Source organism: Cryptomeria japonica, chromosome 4 (genome assembly GCF_030272615.1).
Source record: "Cryptomeria japonica chromosome 4, Sugi_1.0, whole genome shotgun sequence".
NCBI classification, from domain to species: Eukaryota; Viridiplantae; Streptophyta; class Pinopsida; order Cupressales; family Cupressaceae; genus Cryptomeria; species Cryptomeria japonica.
Genome location: NC_081408.1, coordinates 627029601 through 627052706, shown reverse-complemented (window position 1 = coordinate 627052706; position 23106 = coordinate 627029601). Strand labels below are relative to the sequence as shown.

Below are 23106 nucleotides of genomic sequence, written 5' to 3'. Positions count from 1 at the left end.
TAGATATGATTAGGAGGAGGGTTTAACTTGCAACTTGCATTTTCTAGAAAGTGCAAGTGGGTGAGGGATTAAAGAATTTAAATAAATATTTATTTATTTAAATGTGAGGGATGGGATTTTAGGGATTTAAATAAATATTAATTAATTTAAATGTGAGAGGGGGGTTAACTAAACAAATATGCTTTATTTATTTAATTAATAGTCAGAACATGGTTTAATGAATTAAATCAAATAAATTGAATAATTGATTTAATTAATAGAACATAGCTAGGGTGAATTTAAGTAAATATTAATTTAACTAATTTTCGGAAAAGGAGAAAAGGTTAATTTAATTAATAGTTGGATGAATGATAATTAAACAAATATAAAATTCATTTAATTAAGTGGACAAAAATGGGTGTCTACAATTGTAATCATGATTTTTTTTCATCTAATCAAATACTAGGCTTAATAGTAGATTAGTTGTTTTTCCTTTGTGTGTGATAGGGTGTTTCAATTGCAGGTGATCTTTAGGGTGTTGTGGGTGTTTGATCATCAACTCCAATGTGGTATCAAACTTCCATATCTAAAAATTTTTTAATCCATTTTTAAATAAATTTACTATTCAAATAGTACATTCTAGAGAAAATAAATATCGTCGTTACATCCAAAAAGTGTTCAAAACCTTGAGATCACTTATCTAAAATTTGAAATTAGAGTCTAAAATGTTAGGGAAAAATATTTTGTGGGTCTTGAATTTAATGCAAAAAATTCATACAAATTTGTTAATTCAATGGTGTACTCCTACACAATCCACCATTGATCTTATGTCACAATTTGACTCTTCTAAGTGGAAATCTAACTCCGAGGAAAATTTTAGTAAAAACCAAAAACTAATGAAGTTTTTCTTATTTTTTAGGTAGCTTTCAAATTTTGGGGGGCGTAAAGTTTTTTAGGGGTGAGGTCATATCGGAGAAGATTCCTGGTCAAACCTAAACCAAGGGGCTAAAATCCCATTATTGAGTGCTCAAGCGATGTTGCCCCATATATCAGTACCTCCATGTGTGGATCACCACCAATCACCACCCGAGCTCAATCAAATTGTCACTAGTTGCTCAACTAGTAGCACTGTTGCCACTCCTAGAATTACCAACTAATTCTTTTGGCCACAACTTGGGCATACAAAACAATATTCTTTAAATAAATAATAGTCAAAAAGTTAGTTTCAAGCAATTTCTACTGATGCTACTATTTTTTATATTTTTTTGCTAGTGAATTTTATTGCCTATTGAAGTTCAAAATTTATTTTGGCTTCTAAACCCATATTCCATTGCCAATTTCTCGGTTTTTTTTTATTTTGGCTTCTAAACTCATATCCCTTTGCCAATTTCTCCATTTTTTGTGATTCTTGTAGTGTTGGAAAGTTATTGGTCAGATCTTCTAACCATCTATGCATTTTTTCCAAAATCTACCCAAGTATCGTTTATTCAATTTGTCACATATTTGCATTCTAATTGATTTCTTGGACATCTTCACACCTAGAAAAGTTTTGTTTTTAAGAAATGACTTCATTTCATCCTATTAAACTGGTTTTTTAAATTTTTGGTCAAAAATTATATGTATTTAATTGATATTCAAAACAAAGTACATAAGTTGTAGTATCATCTATCCCACATCACAAGAAACGGTGCCAAAATTTGCTAAAACAATGTCCATAGTCTGACAAAACATCAACCAAAACCCTACCCTCGTCTAGTAGTATTCTACCATATACATTCATTTATACAATTTAACAATTTAAAACATATTGTAGTCGATGAAGTAACTACATAAACAAGCATTAAACAAAAAGCACAGTGTTTTTCTTTTCATTTCTTCCTCATTGATTTCAAAAGCTCATTGACCCACTGGTCTTTCAACTTGAAAGTTGCTTCTGGTTCTTCCTCCGACCCCGCCTTCCTCTTTCCTTTGACTCACTCTCATTCCTTCGCCCGCAGGTAATGAATTAGCAAATCCCAACCAATATACACTTATGCCCGACACATCCTTGTTCATCCTCTTTTCCTAGCAAATAAACAACGTCAACAATTGAGGAGTCTCCTCATTTGTGCCCTTGGCCACCTCTGTAGGCATAAACTCTGCCCCCAAAATTGCCCTTTCCAACACTGATTGCAGACCATACAACCAATCATTTTCAACACCCATTCAACATCTTCATTCCATCCAACCCCCACATCGCCACCATTGACACAATGTATATATTCATCCTGTACCTATGTTTAGTCATCAAAAACTCTTCACCCAGAAGAATTTCCATGATCTAAATGAAAATATCTTCGTCAAATTTGAAAAGGTTTTTCATTCTTTTCTTAGTGACTTTGCCCATAAACACTTATTGTTGCCTTGGTGTAATTAGGGTAAAGATGGCCTCCATATTGAAATGCAGTTGCCACTCGTCCTTAATTGTGAGCACTAAGTGCTATCTCCGTAGGTTTTAATTACCGCCTTGGCGACCCATGTCACATCACCCCACCACAACAGCCTTTCATTAATAGCTTCTAAAAATGGCGGCATACTTTTCCAACTCAAAGATCGAGCTCAAGATTACAAAAAGCTTCCACCATACTATTCGGCCCATCATCAAGGGTCACCGCCCATTTGGATAGCCTGTCGGCCACTACGTCGTTCCCTGATCTCATAACATGCCCAACTTCAATTTCTTCAAAAAAATTTAATAAATGTTCGGGAACGGTTATATATTTATTCAAATTCTGAGCATGTGTTTCACCCTTTTTTATTGCATTAATTAATTAATATATCTCCTTCAAGTTGAATTTCGAGAACCCCAATCTTTTCCCCATTTTCAACGATTCAATAGCCACCTGAGCCTCGGCTTCATTGTCCGTTCCCTTCGCAAGTTTTGAAACTCCAATTGCTACAATATTGCCCTTCCAATCTCATACCACAAATCTAGCTCCTGATGGTGCCTCTAAGTTCAATCAACTTCAATTAAATCTTTGGAACCTAAGCTTGATGCAAAGAAGGGAGATCTAAGGAAATTCGCTCTGGACCCTTTGGAAGGGTCAGGAGCGAATTTGAGGAATTAGACTTAAATATCATTCAAACATTCAATACTTCACCCTCATTCACATTGCTCTCACCTTAGGACATGCTAACAAATCACCTTAAGGAGGCGCCTAGTTCAAAATGTTGGATCACAAGCACATCCTGACAATTTCACTAAGGTACCTTTGGAAGGACAGGACCTAAAGAGGAATTTCGCTCTGGACCCTTTGGAAGGGTCAAGAGCGAAATTCATGTTTTAGGCTCAATTTCCTCATCCCATCTTGTTCCAACTTGCTCACAAGGTATAGATAGGTCGTTCCTCACTTAGTCAAGGTGTAGGAGCAAGCTTTGAGGTCTAAACTGGGAGCAAGAGAAGAGTCTAAGGAAATTCACTTTGGACCCTTTGGAAGGGTCAGGAGCAAATTTTGCAATAATGCTCAAATTCTTGACCTTTTTTCCAAATTTCCAAGTCTAAGTTTGTCCAAGGCGTCTCCAAGGGTGAATTCAAGCTAATTTCCTCCCAATCCATGCCTTAAAGTGAAGTTTTTATTTTAAATAGGAGGACAAAGAGAGCTAAGGAAGATTTCTCTCCTGTCCCTTTGGAAGGGTCAGGAGCGAATTTTGCATTTGTGCTCAAATTCTTATTCAATTCTCAAGTTTTCAAGTCTAAATCTTCATGTTCTTTGCTCCTCGAAGAGTAAAATTGGTATCAAACAAGGCTCTAGCCATAATGCAAAGACTCTCTAGGTTGTCGTTTGAAGCCCCATCAAAGTTAATTTTATACCATCCTTCCCTCAACTTGGACCACTCCACCACCTTCACCTTCTTAGAATCCAAATTAACACGAGCGCCCATCAACAAGCCATCCTATTAAACTATATTGAGATTATTCAATTTTTCTTTTATTATTTGAAGAGAGTATCATGGGTTTTTTATTCATCCTTATGTGTTAATCCTAAATAAAAAAAATTAAAAGCCTTTACAAAATGGTACCATAACACACCTTAGATGGCTTTATCTTTTGTCAAAACTTTATGGATTTGTACTCTAAGTAAACAAACTTGGGAGAAGATCAACATGCAGTAATAATATTGATCATGTTATAGGATTAACTTGTTCTACTGTTGATCATGAGATTGTGTTAAATCAGAACTTGATTGCTCGTGCACACTTTGGACCAAGATTTTGGAGACTTTGAAGATCCGCATATCTCTCCATTTGTAGATGATCCTACTACATATTTTCTTATAACCCTTTATGCAAATGATATACCCTTTGATGATAATACTTTAGAGGAGTTTGAATATATTGTAGGTCTTGCATATTGCAATCTCATAATCCATAAATTAGCTCAACAATAATTTTGAAATGCATTAAATTTTTCATTTCATATTAATATACTATCAAAATTGTATTCAACTACAAACATTAATGATAAATAGCTTCATTATTTCATATTCTTCTTTGCAGTCCGCCCACTGAATTTAGGGGTTATTGATATCCCTCTCATCATTGTAAATGTGCTAATACGTACCAGTGCCTCTACTTTGATAACAAAATCTAGCAATTCCATAATCCACAAATTAGCTCAACAATGATTTTGAAATGCATTAAATTTTGCATGTCATATTATATATTATCAAAATTGCATTCAACTACAAACATTCATGATAAATAGGTTCATATATTTCATATTCTTCTTTGCAGTCCAATCAGTGAATTCAGAGGTTATTATATCCCTCTCATCATTATAAATGTGCAAAGAGGTTCCATCTTTTTTGAATCATGTTTCCTTGGTTGAATCAAGGAGGAAAATTTCTAATAATTCATTCATCTTTTTTCTGCATTGCAAGAAACATTTCTTCATAGAAATGTATGGCTCTAAAAAATTACTAAGACAGACCTGTTACCGTCAATAACCAAAGGTAACAACTTGAATTACAGATGTTCACTCTAGCAGCCAAAGAAAAAAAGCAATGCTCAAGATACCTGCATATTATTATATTTTTGTCATACAAGAGATTGCTTCTTAGTTTCATTTGAATTATCACATTGGCATATAGGATCCCCAAAAAGTGTGTGAACTAGCTGTGTACTCCAAGTAGATTTCAATGCAGAACTTGGAAATATAATTGTAGGAAGCCTCTGGCTCTCCACAAGGTCAGGAAAGTCCACTATGTAATGCAGCCCCCTACTTTCTTGTCTTGTTAGAGCACTATTGATAACTAAATTGGCACAAGAAAACAAATTTCGCATTTCACATACTTCGAGACTTACCATGCATGGCCTCCACCCTTCTTTAGACAGATGATCCTCCCATTCAAGCTCTAATTCTCCCAGACACTTCTCAGCTGTTTTAAGACGATCCATAGAACGGACAATTCCAACATAGTCCCACATGATCTTTTGTAACCTTGCCCGTGTTAGTGCTGTAATTTCCTTGATTTTAGTGAGTTGTGAATCCATAAGTACAACTGGCGCAATGGGAAAAGGCCAATCAATTGATCCTTTGATGCCAACATTTGAACTAGCGAAGTGATGCAATGATGGTTCAACAGCTCTTTGTGCAAACACAAGTGCTTCCAGTAATGAGTTGCTTGCAAGCCTGTTTGCACCATGAAGTCCTGTACAGGCAACTTCACCTGCTACATATAGACCAACTATACATGTCTCTCCATGAAGTCCAGCTTGCACTCCACCGCACATATAATGTGCAGCTGGTACCACTGGTATAGGATTTCTTGTTATGTCAAGGCCATGCCTCATACACTCTGCAGCAATGTTTGGAAAATGAGAGAGAATTTCCTCGTTAGGCTTGTGGCTTATATCCAGTAAAACAAATCTCTCATTCTGTGTCTTTAACTGGTCATCAATACTGCGTGCCACAACATCTCTGGGTGCAAGTTCTGCTCTATCATCATACAATGGCATGAATCTTTCCATAGCTTGATTATAAAGAATACCACCATCTCCACGAACAGCTTCAGATATTAAAAATGCGTTTTCACGTTTACAAGGTTTAATAGGTAGACCTTCATCAGCTAATGCAGTTGGATGGAACTGTACAAACCTGAAATCGGAAGTGGAAACAAAATTATTTGTTAGCAAAATAAAAGAACAGCGATGATAATTCCAGCTGAATCTACTATACATTACTTAAGATTCAGAAACTAAGCAGCAGCGTAAGCTTACTCCATATTTGAAATCACTGCATGTGCTCTATGTGCCATTGCAATACCATCACCAGTAGCAACCTGTTTTTAAGGCCAATGTTGGAAAGATAAGTACGACAGCCATACATATTTGATCCTATCAGTAGACCCTTGTGAAACATATATGAGAACTTCCAACGGTACTGATACAAAAAATCATAATGATAAAACAACAGATGCACTAAATATCAAAGCAATACAAATACTAAATTAGGTTTTTTGTTTTAGGTCCTGGAAATACGTTACTTAAAATGTATATTTGCCATCATTATTCATTGTGAAATCAATATGCATTTCTAAATGATACATCTGATTTGACTTGTACGGTGTTTAAACTTTCCATCATCATAGCTGGATATTAACAGGTAGCTAAATATTTTCTCCATACATTTCTGCCAAAGAAAAATCAGAAATTTGAAACCAAAAGATTCATTATATTGTATAACCACTCAAAAAGTTATTTTTGCTGACAACCCAAAATCATTAAACAGGTTTCAAATTTTTAAGTTCTATGATAGAGAATCCAAATTTTACTATAGGCTACAAAATGCAAGAACTTTCATTATATATCTTACAATGCAATTAAAAATCAGGATCACAGCTTTATTCAACGAATAATAGAATGTCTTCCCAAATGACTTGTCACCAGGACTTCCAACCCAGATTCAGCATAGCAATAAACCAAGGTTGTTAATCTTAGCCACCTAAAACTTTGTCAAGAGGAAGTTATGGAAATAGGAGGGTGGGATAAGAAATCTTGGAAGAGGAGAGATTCTTAACAAACCCTCAAAAGCATGTCCGATTCTTTTTTATATGTGATATCCTCCCAACCCTATTGACAGCTTCTTCCATTGATGATATACTATAAAATTAAAGGTAGAGACCGACTGTAGTAACTTTGATGTCAAAATAATTGAATATCCCCATTTACATGGAACATAGAATATAATGCTAATTCACGTGCAGGTGTAAAGATCACTAAGCTAGGCCAAAACTTTATCAAAGGACAATTCATTTTCCTAGCAGTAGAAATAAGTAATGGGTATTCTTAAGATTTTTTCACATACACATGGATTAGTAGTACTTGGATAAATATGTCCAGCTCCACCGGATGCAAGTAGAGTTACTTTTGAAATGAAGCGGACCACCTGTGCCACAATGGAAACAAAGAATCATGTGCTTTGCAACATGTAACACAAATGATTCCTAATGTCTACTATTTCAATAAGATGAAAATTTGTTAAACCTAATTGCATGCCACTGTGACCTCAAAGCAACATGCAGGACATGGGTAGATGTAAAAAGTAGGTTTTGATGCTATCATTGCTAATTAGTAATTGATTATTGGCTCAAATATTGCATTTAATAAAAGCATCATTACCTCATTAGTTTCCGTGTTCAGTGTATCCACACCATGACAGTAAATATTTGATCCATCCTGCAAAAGTTATACAAGCAAGCAATAAGAGTTATCATCTTCTTGCTGTTATTTTCAAGGAATAATTGAGAAAGAGAAATCAGGTATTCGATCACATCATACAATAAAACCATTTAAGTACCTTGGACGTAAGCAAGTCTATAGCAAAGTGATGTTCAAGCATGACTATGTTAGGGTTGCTAACAACAGCTTTCAACAGAGCTCGTTCGATCTCTCTTCCCGTCATGTCTGCTGCATGAACGATACGATGATGAGAATGCCCACCCTCTCTAGCAAGATGTAAGCTGCCATCTTCCCCGTGATCAAATGATGCACCAAAAGCCATAAGCTCTCGAACTCTCTCTGGACCTTCTGTGCATACCACCTACAAAGAGTTATGCAAATTAAGTTATTAACACATTCTGTTCTCTGCCAAGAAGCCATATTTTGGATACCTATGAATATTCTTATGAGTAGTAGTATTCACCTACGAATAATCATATTGACACCTACAAATATAAAGGCAATAGCAATACATTCAAAAAACACAGTTACATCCACACTCTCCATAGTTGCAGTCTCTTTTAGGCACAGTTTAGGTTAATGCAAAAAAGCTGTTTCTGTCCACGAAGATGATGCATTTTGACAATGTCAATGCACTGATTGAGATTGATTATGAATATAGTGTATCCAGTTGTCTCTATCTAAAATAATAGATTAAAACAATAACACTGACATATTTGCATTATTTTTCAATCAGCTTTTAAACACTCTGCCATAGCTCTTTTTCAGCTATTGGAAATGGCACTGTTTATAATTAAACATTATTTAATGATCCCAAAATCTCATAGGAGTTGGTATTTTTATGGTTTCTTGAAAATTCACTAACCTTCGTATATTTTCTCACAATAACCCATATATTTATCCAACCTTGTCATCTATATTTCAATTGTAGGTCATTTTGCAGGTTCAGGTTTTTGTTAATGCCTACATGTCATTGAACACTTGAATTGTTTTGAAAGGGTAAAACATTACCTAAATTTCTAAAACTGGTGAGTTATATCTAACTGCATGGTTCCAAAATTGATAAAAGTTGATGAATACATCAGTAAACTGTAAAAGATTATTGGTGCAAATAATGTCACCACTGATTTTATGGTAAGCACGTCTAGTTACTGAGCCATGGAAGGATAGTTTAAAAGATAATTGGAAGATTAGACCAAATATCAATCAGCATGACCTTGCCACAAGAAAACCAATGTGGTGAGAAAATAACATATAATAGGCAGAATGTGCTGTTCCTTCAAGAATGAATTCCAGACCAAAGAACTTTGAAGTTACGCAGAAAACTCTTGCCTGTAGCTTTGTAAACAAAATGTCAATATTGGATATTAACTGTGGAGTAAGATTTTTTTTTTTCAGTACGCAAATATCAAATAATGTTTGCATTAAATATTTCAATGCAATAATAGACAGCCATAATGAGAGGAATTTGGAATATGACAGGGTTACAAATATTTAGCTATTTACAAGGTTAAGCTCTCCTGCACCTTGCAAAAAAGGGTACCTGATCGATTTCTTTTCCACCTTACACTATAGGAACATTTGTACACGTAAAAGATATGGACAAGATCAATTTTCTTTAAGAGAGATAATACAAGGGAAAAGAATGTAAATTTCTCAAACTTATCCTCATAACAGCCTCAAGATCACTTTTGCTGAAACAATTGAAATTTCAAATACATCTCAAAGCTCTGCTTATGACCATGTTTCTTGAAGTTCAATATTGTATTCACGTGTTCAATAACTCTAAAATCCATTAATGAAGTATATTCATCATCAATAAGTGGTCTGTCATAGAGATGGGATTCTTTGAGAAATTGGGTATTATAGCTGAATGGTCTGTGCCAATTTAATTTACAGTCCTAGCCTCCTTTTGATCCTCAGTTCTACTTCCTCCCACTCAAATGTAGCCATGTTAATTCCAGGTTAAACCCAGATAGAAACCTAAATCAACTAGAAATGTTTTTTCTCTCTTATCTCCAGCCCTTATCTCATCAGTTATAGATTCACAATTTAGGTGATAGCTATGGGCCATAATAATGGAATTGGAGAAGTACAAAATATTAAATTAATTAACATAAAAAGAAAATTAGACATAAATGAGTAACAGCATAACATAAAGGTTGGTACATATAGCCTAAGCCTGCTTTCTGTGGACATAAAAATGCTAAATTAAGTATACATAAACTATTTAGTGTTTGCAATTGATATTTTCATATCAAGATAAAGTTCAGTGGATCCAATAAAGCAAGATAACTACTCAAAGATATCACGCACCTCACCTTAACAGTTTCTTCATCACATAAGTATGCACCAGCAACAATAGTATCCCTTATATGATTCTCAATGGAATCGAATGGGTCCAGAACAGCACTGACACCACCTTGTGCATAATTGGTATTGCTTTCATGGGGTTCAGCTTTTGTAATTACTGCCACAGATCCATGTTTTGCAACTTCAAGAGCATACCTAAGACCAGCCACTCCACTACCAATGATAGCAAAGTCAAAATATTTGACAGAATTGCCCCTCGACACGGATAATTGATTTGACTTAGGATACTTTTGCACTCCATGCTCAAGTGAGGCGACTACTCTTCCAGCATATCTGTGGTTCATTCAAGTTCGTCAAGTGCATGAGTCAACGTTGCAAGACATGTAGCAAAACATATTGATCACTAAATTAATTTTTTTTATCACTGAACAGTTTTATTGACAGTTATAGAAGTATTTATATCATCCAGGTAACAAAAGTGTTGCCCAATCTATACATATAAGCTAATAAAATCTCTAAGAATAATACACGTTATATTTGAAATTCAGCTTAAGTTAGTCCGTGTAATTCTCAATAGAGTGGTTAAACTTGATATTTTGTAGAGCCCGCTAAAAGAATTCAAAGAGCAAAGAAACTTTTATAAAATCAGAAATTAAAATTCAAAGCATTTTTCCCCTACCACTAAATCTTCCCAGATAACTATAAAGACCTTTCTGTTGGGATTTACTTTCCATCTGGCCCTAGAAATACTACAATAAAGTTGTGCATACATATATATTAAAAATATGTAGTTGCACGTCATCAAGTGTTATTGTGTTTTAGTTAGTAGTGTTTCACAAACCGTCAGGATGACTCGGTTAGAGCAGTTGTGTGTAGGATGCCAATGCTTCTGTATGTTTACATGTAATTAGTTAGGTTTCACTGACTTTCATACATTTTCAGGAATGCTTGGTTAGCAATTTTGTATAGGTTACTGTTGCCTATTGTGAAGATAATACCAATCTAAAATTAAACTGGCCTCCAGGAGCAATAATGAATTGGTATATGTAGGATTGATCAAAATTGATGCCAATGGGAATGAAAAAGCAATTAATAAATGCAGTGCTCGCTCTCTTTTTGACTTTCCAAACTCTATGGTTTTGAGTTTCTTATTGGCTTAGGCCCTTTTTGGTGTTGGCTGATTTTGACACTAGATATGATGCACTTTATGTCCCATGGATTTATATGTGGTTATTTATGTTTTATGCTCTATGGATTGTTGGATGATGATTTTCATGATGATGGCTATGATGTGATTATATGATGTTATTTATGATCAGTTAATCAGATGATTACTTGAGATGGATTACATATGAGTTTTGTTATGATTTAATCATTATGCTTATCGATGCTTACTTGATCTGATGTACACTACTTTCTATCTTTGATGTGCTTGGGTGAAAGGGGAAAAGCGTCACACTACTCTTTGCGAGTAAGCTACGTCGCTTGCATTCCCTTTTCACGGTATGATGTTATATGGTTATATGTGTATGTTCGACAGTGTGTTTATGCAGCTGCAGGTACTGAGCATTGACTCCACCTAAATCTTCAGGTTTGAGCGTGCTCTATGACCCAATGGATATGTTGAAATTTGGAGTTATCAGTCAGACCCTTGATGTACCATCGCTCCTGTGGGAACGAGATTCTAGTCAAGTATCCTTGTGTTTTGTTGGTAGTCATGTGGTTGTCCGGTTATGTCAGTTGTTCGTCTTGTAGTCTTCGTGTTTTTGTTAGCATACAGTTCATTATTCAAGAGTGCAGTTTAATGTTTATTTCATATTGTTGTTGAGAGGAAATTAATATTAATACATAAAAGGAATCAATGTATTAATGTTAATTAGTAAATTGAAATTTGTATAGCGTTAAAATTAAATTAATTAAATGAACTAAAAGGTTTAATCATTTTATTCGTTTTAAAAAAAAAATGAGGATAAATTTAATAGGGGAATTAAATATTTAAATTGGTGTTTTATGTGCTCAGGGAATTAATAAAAGAATCAATTAAAATAAATTAAAAATTATAATAGTGGAGAGGGGAGTTATGAAAAATGGCTATTTTGGGGGTACTGGAGATCTTGCATGCTGGCTTTTATGGGGAGGTTGCTTTTTCGAAAAGGCATCTCTGCTTTTTCGAAAAAGCAGGAGGGAAGAATTCTTTCTGTGAAAATTTTCTGAAAATCTTGGTGGGGGTTTTGAAATTGAATGGTGGATTTTTGGGTTTTGGGTGTTCAATCTGGTGTCTGATCATAAGGAATTGAAGAGCTATCGATTCTAGTGTTTTGGAAATAACCATAGATTCCTCTGCAACGCTGGAAACTTCTTCCATCAAGCATAGGACTCCAGGTGGGAAGCTGTCCTTTGAAATTGCTTACCTTCTGTAGATTAATATAATTAATGTTTTCAATCAGATTATAATTTCGAGCATTCTTTTGCTTCTCTGTATTTGCTTTTCCCCAATTCGTTGCCTCAGCCGGGTTGAATATACATATTTGATTAAATAAATGAATTGTTCGATAGTAGTCTAATGTTAGCCTTCGCATGTAAAGCACCTATTTCTTTTTTTACATGCAATGGTTTTTACCCCATTTGCTCACTATGTTAACCGATTTGCATACTGTATTTACTGTTTTGTTTCTCTGTATGAACGGATTGATATAATCGGTTTACAATTGTTATTTTCCGATTGTTATAATCGGCATACATCTCTCTTCAACCAATTGATATACTGTTTTAGCTGAATGATTTTTTGTGTTCACCGATTGTTATTCTGTAGCAATCGATCTAAATTATTGGCGTGTTTCCATTTTGTTAACCGATTATTAAATCAGTATGCTATCCTTTTAATACTATTTCTTTAAAATCAGTATGCATATGTTTGTTGACCGATTATTAATTGGTATGCTTTCTCTTTTTGGACCGATTACCATGATCAGTATGTTTTACCTTATCGATCGATTATGATAGTCAGTATGTCCCAGTAATCTCTACTTGCATTTGCACTGATTATATTAAGTTGCCCTGCGAATATGCACTGTTTCTATTTAGTTTTCCCTGCGTAATATGCTCTGGTTCTTTTTAGTTGCTCTTTGTATTATGCACTGCTCCCGTTGAATGATATCAGTATGCATCTTTTATCAACTGATTATTACAATCGGTATGATTTCTTTTCTAAACCGAATACTATAACCAGTTAACTTAGATTCTCTCCCACAATGCGTTTTTCTTTATACTACGTTTTGTGCCCAGTAGCAGTCAATTTATCATTTCTCTTATCAACCAATTATTTTAATTGGTATGTGTTGTGACGTTTTCACACATCGCCCCATTGCAAATGGGGACCCATGTTTTTTGCTCGTTTTGTTCGTTTTCGCTTTGCTTTTTCTAGGGTTTTGTTAGTTTGTTAGTTGTCTGGATTTAGGGTCAAGCCTTAGGGTTTTAATTACCGTCTTTTCGGACCAGAATCCAGTCGTTTTTGGGAGCTTTTTGATTTTCCTTTTCTAGAATGCAAATTTTGAATGCAATGAATTCGCCAAATTGGTCTAATTTTCAATTGGAATGTTAATGCAGAGCTTAGATTTGTCTAAGTATTGAAAGTGAAATGTGAATTTTTGTCCGATTGAATATTTTGACCAAATTTTGACTTTTTTTTGATTTTGATCCTAGGCATCTCTAATGATTTGTTTTCGCCTTGTGAAGTGTTAAAATGTGTAAAATCATGTTATTTTGGCCTGTAGGAGCAAAATCGCTCCTGTCCCTCAGTGAAGGACGGGAGCTCGTTTTCAAATATTTTACTATTCCTGCAGGGTCAAGATGAATTACGAATTGGAAGTGATGGAGAAAGGCGAGATCTTTCCATTGAATATAAATTGAAGATTTTCATGAGCACAGAAATGCCTCCAGGGGAAAAATCGCTCCTGTCCCTCAGTGAAGGACCGGAGCTACAAATCCAATTTTGCTTTGTCCTTGCAAGATTTTAACGTCTTGACGATGTGAGAAGGTCCAAAGAGGTACATTTTATCAAATGAATATAACTTGAAGTGCTGTCGGGGAGATCACATGGATAAGCAAGTCCGGATTGAGTGAGGTCCTGATCCTGAAATTTGGCTAAGTCTGGAATGTCCTGATCCTGAAATTTGACTAAGTCTGGAAACTGAAAAAACCTCCAAAAACTAGATTTTGCAATATAACTCCTGGAGGTCTGAAACCACTCTCAAACATCCTGAAAGTATATATGGAATATAACTTAAAGTATAAGTTTCTTATACTTAAATGTTATATTCCATTAAAATTATCCTGATAGAGAGTGCGAAAAGTCAAATTTCGCTCGTGTCCTTCTCCAAGGGTCCAGAGCGAAATGCGCTCCTGTCCCTCTCCAAGGGACCAAGGCGAATCGCTCGTGTCCCTCACCAAGGGACCAGAGCGAAAATGCTTAGTTGAGCCATTCCTGACCTTGTTTGGACGAATCGAGACATCAAAGGCATGGTGAAGGACGAAATGAGCATGATAGGGCGTCCAGACTTGATCAAAAAACAATGAAATGATGAAGTTTTGCCTAGAGGGTCAAATTCGCTCCTGTCCCTCACTGAAGGACCAGAGCGAAATTCTTCATAAGGTACGTCCTGAACAAAGACCAAGCAAATTTTATGTTCGAAGGCAAGAAAGGAGGTCAATCGAACCCGTTGAAGACAAATTGAAGATTATCAAACGTCAACAAAGGACCAAAATGCTTAAGTTCACTCCTGTCCCTCAGGAAGGGACCAGAGCGATTTTTGTTGTAGATGATTTTCTCGCCAAATTTCAACCGATCTCAAGGCATGAATGAATGAAAGGAGGCATTGCGAATCCGTTGAATATAATTTTCGAAGGTGATGAAGTAAAATGAGGCCCACAAGAGCAAAATCGCTCCTGTCCCTCTCCAAGGGACCAGGGCGAGGTACCTTGTAGCTCTCGTCCCTCTCCCAGGGACCAGAGCGATTTCCTTCATCAGACAGAATCCAGGCAAATGTCAAGACAAGTGTACGTTCAAAAGCAAGGAAGAACATGAGATGGACGCATTGAATACAAAATGAAGATTTTTTGGACGTCCACAAAGGTCCTAAATGTCTAGTCCGCTCCTGTCCCTCAGGAAGGGACCAGAGCGATTTTTGATATAATTGATTTTCTTGCAAAGTTACAAACAATGTCAAGGCATGAACGAATGGAGTGAAGAAAGACGAATCCGTTGAATATAGACTTGGAACCTGACAAAGTGAGATAAAGGCTACAAAAGGAGGATCGCTCCTGTCCCTCTCCAAGGGACCAGGGCGATACAATGGTGATGTTACTTCCTATGCAAGTTCAAGGTCGATCCAAGTCAAGACAAGGTGGCGAGGGACATTTCAAGGCGTCTTTAGCAAGCACAAACATTAAAAGGTCGTCACAATGATGAAATTCGCATCCTAGGACATAGATCGCTCCTGTCCCTCTCCAAGGGACCAGGGCGATGTTAGATGCATTGGTCATTTTGTGCAAGATTTACGTAAGAACAAGATTTCATAAGGTAATGCAAGGTCTAAGGCATCGTTTGAAGATAACATACAAGAGTTTTGAACGTCCAAACATTGCTAATCAAGGTAAAAAGCTCACATCGCTCCTGTCCTTTGGACAAGGACCAGGGCGATCCTATCAAGAGCACTCATATTCCTTCAAGATCAAAGCAAGGTGAGGTTAAGCGAGGCAAGGGACGACGTTTGGAGGACATCACAATGAAGATCGAAGATAAAAGGATGCATATTGAACGTGGAAATTTGAAGATCGCTCCTGTCCTTTGGACAAGGACCAGGGCGATGAACATCCAAAGACACTCATGAACGCATGCAAGGCAATCAAATTCGAAGAGCTCATCATGATGATTAATGTTGAACGTGGAGATGAAGGAGTTGAACGTGAAAAATGCAAAAATCAAGACAAAATCATGGATCGCTCCTGTCCCTCTCCAAGGGACCAGGGCGATGAGGTACGTCCCTCTCATTTTCATAGTTTTGGCGCCAAATAAGCAATTCAAATTTTCCTTAAATGCTAAGTTCGATAAAAAATTGAAAATCCTATTTAATTTGGCATTTAATGTGGCGTTGATCTTTTATTAATTATTTTGCCTTTATTAAAAATCGAAATTTGCAAATTAAAAACGTAAGGCATTAATAATTAATTAATTAATTAATAAAAATCGAATTTGAAGCGCTACAAAGGGAGGTCGGCCTTGCTAAATCATTTAAAAATCATTTAAAAAATTGTTTTATATCCTCAAGTCGGCCTAAGGGATAAATGCAATCCAAGCGCTATATATGGGGAGTGGAAGATTTCATTTTCACATCATCATTTTATCCTTCTACATGCGAATTAAGGAAGACAAGGGAGAAGTGCGATTTGGAGTTTACTAATAAAGGTGGTGCGATATCTTGGAGACTTCGTTGGAGCGAATTTGTCAAGGATTGAAGACCACGTCAAAGGTGCGAGACTAGGAGGATTTGTTAAGGCGAACTTGAAGATCCATTTGAGCGAATTGTCAAAGAGGCAAGACTTGAAGATCACGTTGAAATCCAAAGGTGGTGAAATTGATCTTTTGAGGAGATAACATTGAAGACTATTTATACCTCAATTTCGCCTAGGCGATTTTATTCATTTTGCATTTTAGAGTTAAGCTCTCAAGTAAGGTATGGCAAGATCTCTTGTTTTAATTTCGAATTTTGATTGTCATTGCCTTAATTTTGAATTTCGAAATTTTGTTTTTCCTTAGCTCGATCGTTTTTTAGGAAATGATTAATAAAGGACTTATCATTAAGTTTCCTAAAAAAATTGCTCTCTAATTTATGTTATGTATTGCAAAATCATGGTACTAATTTTGAAATGTTGTGTAGGCATCAAATGGAGGTCTCTTCAAGGAAAATCAAGCCGGATCAAGGACGGTCTTCGCCAGGACGATCAAGCCAAGACAAGGGCGACCTCTTCCAATCCAGCGTTCCAAGGCGAGGTACATCATCCTGCACATCAAGGACAAAAGGAGTTAGAACAAGAGTTAATTAAAGATAGCCTCTCAACGACATCAAATTGAATATCTAGCAAGCTTCAAGTGTCAGATGAGGTGGCATCCCAGTCATCACTCCTCCAGTCAGTGAAGTCCACCTCAGCATGTCCAGATTCAATGTACTTAACTCATGGAAGGTGGCACAAACTTCGATGTACCTACCCCGGCTATCCATTGGTCGATTTTTCTAGAAGGGACATGTGTCCAAGCAATACAATTTTATCATTGGTCAAGCATTAAATGTTATGTAATGGTTGTAACAAACCCTAATTAGGGTTTTCATTGTAAAATCTTGGCCATTGATCTTGAATTGATCTAAGCCATCAAATTGTATTGTGGGCACTATATAAGCCCAGGCATTTCATTTTGTAAAAAAGGAATTTTAGATAGAATTAGAGAGAGTTGTAAATAATTGATAGAATAGCAATTAGAGTAGAATAGGAGGACAAGGCAAGAAATTGTTGCCATTGATTGTAAACAAACTCCATTTTCATTGAAGTAATGGTGAAATATGTCGTTTTCTTGCAATTTGCATGGTTTCTTGTTGAGTCTTCAATCTTGGATGGTAGATGATTAGATGAATGGAGGAAATGTGATTGATTAATGGTGGAATTCGTATATCCATACTACTAGCAGTTTGTTGATTGCAGACTTGCCTTGCGTAGTCAACTGGAATCATTCAGCCTAAGCTCAATTTCAATTTGTTGCCTCTTCATTGATATGCATCAACTTGGATGGTATCTATGCCTGCGGTGATAATTTGAACATCATAAAGCTCCCCTTAGAAGATTGCACTAGTCTTGTGTAGATGTTCCATTGATGTCAAAACAAAATCTAGTTAGAGTTTCATCAAAAGGTCAAGTCATTGCTCCTACATTCTTAGTATTAGGATTAGATCCTCTCTTCGCCCTTATCCTTTTTCCATTTTTTTTAATCTAAGTTAGTCAGAGCCTGTGTCCAGCAAAGCAGATCGGAAGTTCAATGTAAGTCCCCTTGTGATTCCAGCAAATCACATCATACCACTGGAGCTTGTCCACACGTAGAGACCCTACATCAAAGAACCTTGGAGTCTACCTAACTGATCCTTTATGCTAATCTTCAGCAGTTAGAGACTATTTTCTCAAGAGAGGATAAGATGCCTTTAGGTATTTTATTCTGTGTATGATTGTGTACAAAATACACGTCAACAGTATGTTTCCTTTTATCTAATCGATTATTATCAGTTTGCACTCCTTTATTAACCAATTTATATAAAATCGGTAATCATAAAATTTTTAACTTGGTATACTGTCAATATTTTCACTGGTTTAAATCATGTTTTCATTTGGCATCGACCCCTGTAGGGGTCTGAACTTGTATTTGTAATCATCGATGGCATATACAGTTTTATATATATATGAACTTATAAAGTCATCCTATTGTTTTGTTTTCATCGACTGTACATTTTCAGTTCTATATATATATTTATAGTTATCTCTCTCTCTCTCTCTCTCTCTCTCTCTCTCTCTCTCTCTCTCTCTCTCTCTCTCTCTCTCTCTCTCTCTCTCTCTCTCTCTCTATATATATATATATATATATATATATTATCCATATAATTATATGAACGCTCTTATACATTTATATCCTTGAACCTAATAAATGGATTATTATTCCTTATAAGTTTTGAATGGTGAATATCAGTTATAATGCATAAATTATGTAATATCAAGGGAATTACAGTTGGTTTTGATTTGAGTAATTAAATTAAAAAAATTAACCAAAATTGAAATGATGTGTTTTAATAGTTTAAAATCGTGAATTAGTCCACATATGTATGGCATGATGTGTCCCTTGCATTGCATTTGAGACTTTCCTTCGATGTGGAGATTGAATATCACTGATTTAGAAACAAGGGAATGTTGCTTAAATGTTTTTCTGGTTCCAGAGGCTAAGGGGATGTTTGAGTCCTATATTGTGTGGTTATTCTCCCTCTCTTGATGTAATTTGTTTCATATCTCTGAATGTCATTTAATCACTTCACGATTGTAATCATGTTCTAGCCATGTGGTCATCCCTAGTCTACATTTGTCACATCACGATTGTAATCATGTTCTAGCAAGTGAGTCAAGCCTTGCTATGGTAGGGGTCTTGTCATCTTGTGGTTTTGGGTGTCTTAGATCTTGTGATGTATTTTGGATTCCTAGGTGCAAGTCAATGGGGAGTGGCTCTCATTGGGGGTCGGAACCCAAAGAGGTCGCCAAGGTAACCCAATGAGGGTTTTATAATTAAGTTGAAATTTAAACTAAAGAACTTGGGTGGGTAGCTAGATCACATTAAAAAGATTAATTATTGCCTCTCTTACTCTCGGATGCTTGTTTAGGTTTGGGGTAAGTAGAGAAGACCTCGAATGGCATCCACCAATCTTGTCCCTTCGAAAGATTGGTGTGGTCCACTAGTGTTTGTATGGGGGCCAGTGTCGATAGAGGTCATCGGGGTAACCTAGGATGGGGGTCGGGACCTAGTGAAGACTCACCAGGGTAACCCATGACAACCTAGTGATGAGACTCTTCCCTATTGCCTTCCTAGTAGTCTCTTATTGTTATTTTCCTTTGGGTTTGCTGTGGGCCTCTAGAATTGGTTGGTTTTCTTATGAGTCTCTTGTGGTAGTAGTCTTGTGAGCCTCATGTGAGTCATGTGTGCATCCTCGTTTGCTTGCTTCTGTCTTGTGGGTCTGGCTGATATCTCCTAGCATGGGGGGTGGACCTAATGGTGCCACATGGCTGGGTGGAGTGCTCTTGCACCCATTGGATCTTGTTCATCCTTCATCATGTTCATGATGGCTCGAGCGAAGATTGAAGACTTTCTTGAAGGATCCAAATTTATGTATTCATTTCATTAATTTACTTTTGGAGATTATGTCCTTTGGATAAAATTGCAATGTAACTGATGATTATATGTACTTTTGTATGGCATTGTATTGTGTATCATGCACTTATGTAATAAAAGACGTTACATTATTTAAATGATGATTCTTATGAATATGTATGTAGGGTTAATTTTGGTAACGCTTGAGTAATGATGTTGTGGGGCCTTGAGGACTATTGCTAGCTATTACATGTTCATCTTATTCTTTCATCTTGTGGTGACATGTAATCTAATGCATATGTATGGTTTATCTTATCTTTTAAAAAAAAAATTATTCACATTTTCATTGATTTATTTGTTTAAGTTCTTTGGGCCTCATAGCGGGGGCATTACAATAAGAGGGCAGAAACTTTGCAGCTAATTAATGTCTCCTATAAGATGTTCCCTAAGATTTTAGCAAATTGGATCAAGTCATTAGCTTCAAAAATAATTTATCTTCAGCAAATAGGATTTATAAAAGGAATATTCATCTAAGGGAAAGCATCAAGTTGGTCCAAGAGATAGAACACAAGTCTCTTTTCCCAAAAGCTGCTTTTGTTGAGGCATGTGACCAGATAGAGCTGGGACTTCAGCATAGACATGAGATCTTGGTTATATTTACATAAAAGAATCACTGGATGAGTCAACACTGTGTAATCCTCTTACTAGGGTATCCATTAAGAGTAAGGTCCATGAGAATTTTTACTATGTGATAGGATTCTTAATTTGGGTCTTTATTTATGTGTGAATTGTGACTGCTGTAGACGCTCTATGGTATTCTCTAGATGCAGTTTGATTTCAATGTTAATTTCAGGGTAACTGGAATTATGGTATCACCTACTGATAGTGGAGATACACGATGGATAAATTTGAACAAATACAAAAGTGGCACTAACAAGGCCACCTTTAGCTGATAATATTACCACAGAGATCAGATCTTAGCCTCTAGTATTGTGTTGTGCTCCTATGCATTCCCTTTCATTATGTAGAACAAAGTTTAGGGAATATTTCCTTCTGGAAAAATGTGCAGAATTTTTTTTAAAATGTGTAGAGCCTATGAGCTTCCTATTACCCTCATAGGAGATTCCTGTCAGAGGCTAAAGAGGAAAAAGGATTTCCTTTAAGAGCCAAAATTTCTCCTCTTTTAGGAAGTAGAAAACTGCATTGGATACTCACCTTTTAAGTCTTGTCTTGCAACTGAAAGTCTTAAGCAATATATGGGATGGCAATGAAACTTGCTTTTGCACTTTATTTCTCCCTAAGACCATTGCAACACGATTTTCTTGTATGCGGTTCACATTCAGTATAGATAATCTGCACAACTCAAAATACAGACGGAATTTAGAAAACATGAACAAAAAATATGAGGAAAGAGATATCTAACAATTAAGAACATTTTGCATGTAAGAATTTCAATCAGAGTGAAAGTGCTTTACACAAACATAAAATACAACCAATAAGAAACTAAATGAAATTGAAGTGTTCCTACAGCTAAACACGTGATATAAGTTACATTATCTGCAAATTCCACCCTTATACTCTTCATGATTTCATCATTAAATGAGAATGATGATCATATACTCTATAGTAGTTGAGGAAAATACTAATCTAATTTGAACATGCTAAGGACTTGCCAATCAAAAAAATCAGAAGCATTTTTAACTAAGCAAGCTTTCATGTCGGAAGAACTAAGAAAAGATATACCTTGTTTCCCAAAAAAGTTATGGCTTCTACCATTTTACTTAAAAACATGCAACTTGTGAAGGAACAAAATTTGGCTTCTAAATAGGAAAATATTTTTGGATCATGCATTCACTTCACAACTTGGCATAGGTTGTGATTAGCATTAGCAAGTAATGATATTGTGTATCAGCCCATACACTTTCCATTCATATCTCACAAAACTTGTAGCCACTTTGATAGGAAAAAAAAATGTTTTAAATTCAACAGCATTTCAACATGTAATGTCCCCTTTCCATTAATCCATCCTGCAGCATTCCCATAAGCCCATCCCCTTAATTTTCCCGATGGGCTGGAGGAAAAAGTCTATTTAAAGGGGGGCTTAGTTTTAAAAAATTATCAATAACAAATAAATAATATTTAATGGCATTTTCTGTTTAATTCTGTAAGTTCCTAATGGTGCATTATGGAAGTTACGAATTGACTTTTCAAAAAGGGCAATTATGCTGTCAGAGAAGGGGTGCTGAGTTATGGTGGCCCTCCTTTGTGCCATAAATGAGGTGTTTGGCAGTTAGAAGTGTCTCCCTTTTTGCTATTATGTTTCTAAATTAGTGTTCTGTAGATGATTTGAGGACAAAATCCCATGAATCTCAAAAGCAGAGGATCAAACCCCTTTGGCTTCCTTTGGCAATCTCATCCAAGGACTGCAATTGTGCTAAAGATATCATCTTTCTTCAATTTTGGAAAGTGTTTGGACTTTGGAGGTCTGTCACAGCTGTATGCTGTACACAGTCAGTCAATTTTGGAGAATTCTTTGCATATCATCGCTATTGTTGCAAGTTTGGTGTGGTAGCATGCTGTTATTTATCTGTGTAATCCAGTTTTATGTTGTCAATAAAATGCACTATTTCAGTATGATGTGTTGTTTATAAATTTAGGTGTAGTGAGTTGGTTATATAATTTTTGCAAAGGTTATTATAGTGGTATTAAAGCTAACGTCCTTCAAGACACCATATGATAGGAATCCAAGTGGGGCATGAAAGAATGACTGAGTTGTGTTGTGACGTATTCACACATCGCCCCATTGCAAATGGGGACCCCTGCTTTTTGCTTTCTAGGGTTAGTCTTCCTGGCTTTGTCGTTTTGGTCTTATCTATTAATCTTTGCATTGCAGAGTTGCCAGAGGGCTCATTAGGATAGCAGGGTCTGATTGAATTGAAGTTGGTCAGTAGGTGGTCCAGGTCAGGGTCTCTTTGAAAGCCTTCTCTAGGTCAGGCCTTGCTCTAGTCTTGGGGTTATGCCTTGATTGAGTTTGGGAGAGTCTTTGCATTATGGCTAGAGCCTTGTTTGATACCAATTTTACTCTTCGAGGAGCAAAGAACATGAAGATTTAGACTTGAAAACTTGAGAATTGAATAAGAATTTGAGCA

General features: G+C 36.0%; 1 protein-coding gene across 3 annotated transcripts in view; it reads right to left on the bottom strand.

Annotated features, from left to right (window-relative positions):
* Positions 1-4643: 4643 nt before the first annotated feature.
* The window catches only part of LOC131079047 (L-aspartate oxidase 2-a, chloroplastic), a 36259-nt gene continuing 17796 nt past the window's right edge, over positions 4644-23106 (bottom strand). For all 3 annotated transcript variants that reach the window (XM_058016925.2, XM_058016926.2, XM_058016927.2), the window contains exons 4-10: positions 21173-21310; positions 10020-10344; positions 7817-8059; positions 7639-7695; positions 7325-7405; positions 6238-6299; positions 4644-6115 (exon numbers count right to left, since the gene is read on the bottom strand). In XM_058016925.2, the coding sequence (XP_057872908.1) occupies positions 5056-6115; positions 6238-6299; positions 7325-7405; positions 7639-7695; positions 7817-8059; positions 10020-10344; positions 21173-21310 (1966 nt within the window). In that variant the 3' untranslated portion in view covers positions 4644-5055. The remainder of the gene's footprint in view (positions 6116-6237; positions 6300-7324; positions 7406-7638; positions 7696-7816; positions 8060-10019; positions 10345-21172; positions 21311-23106) is intronic.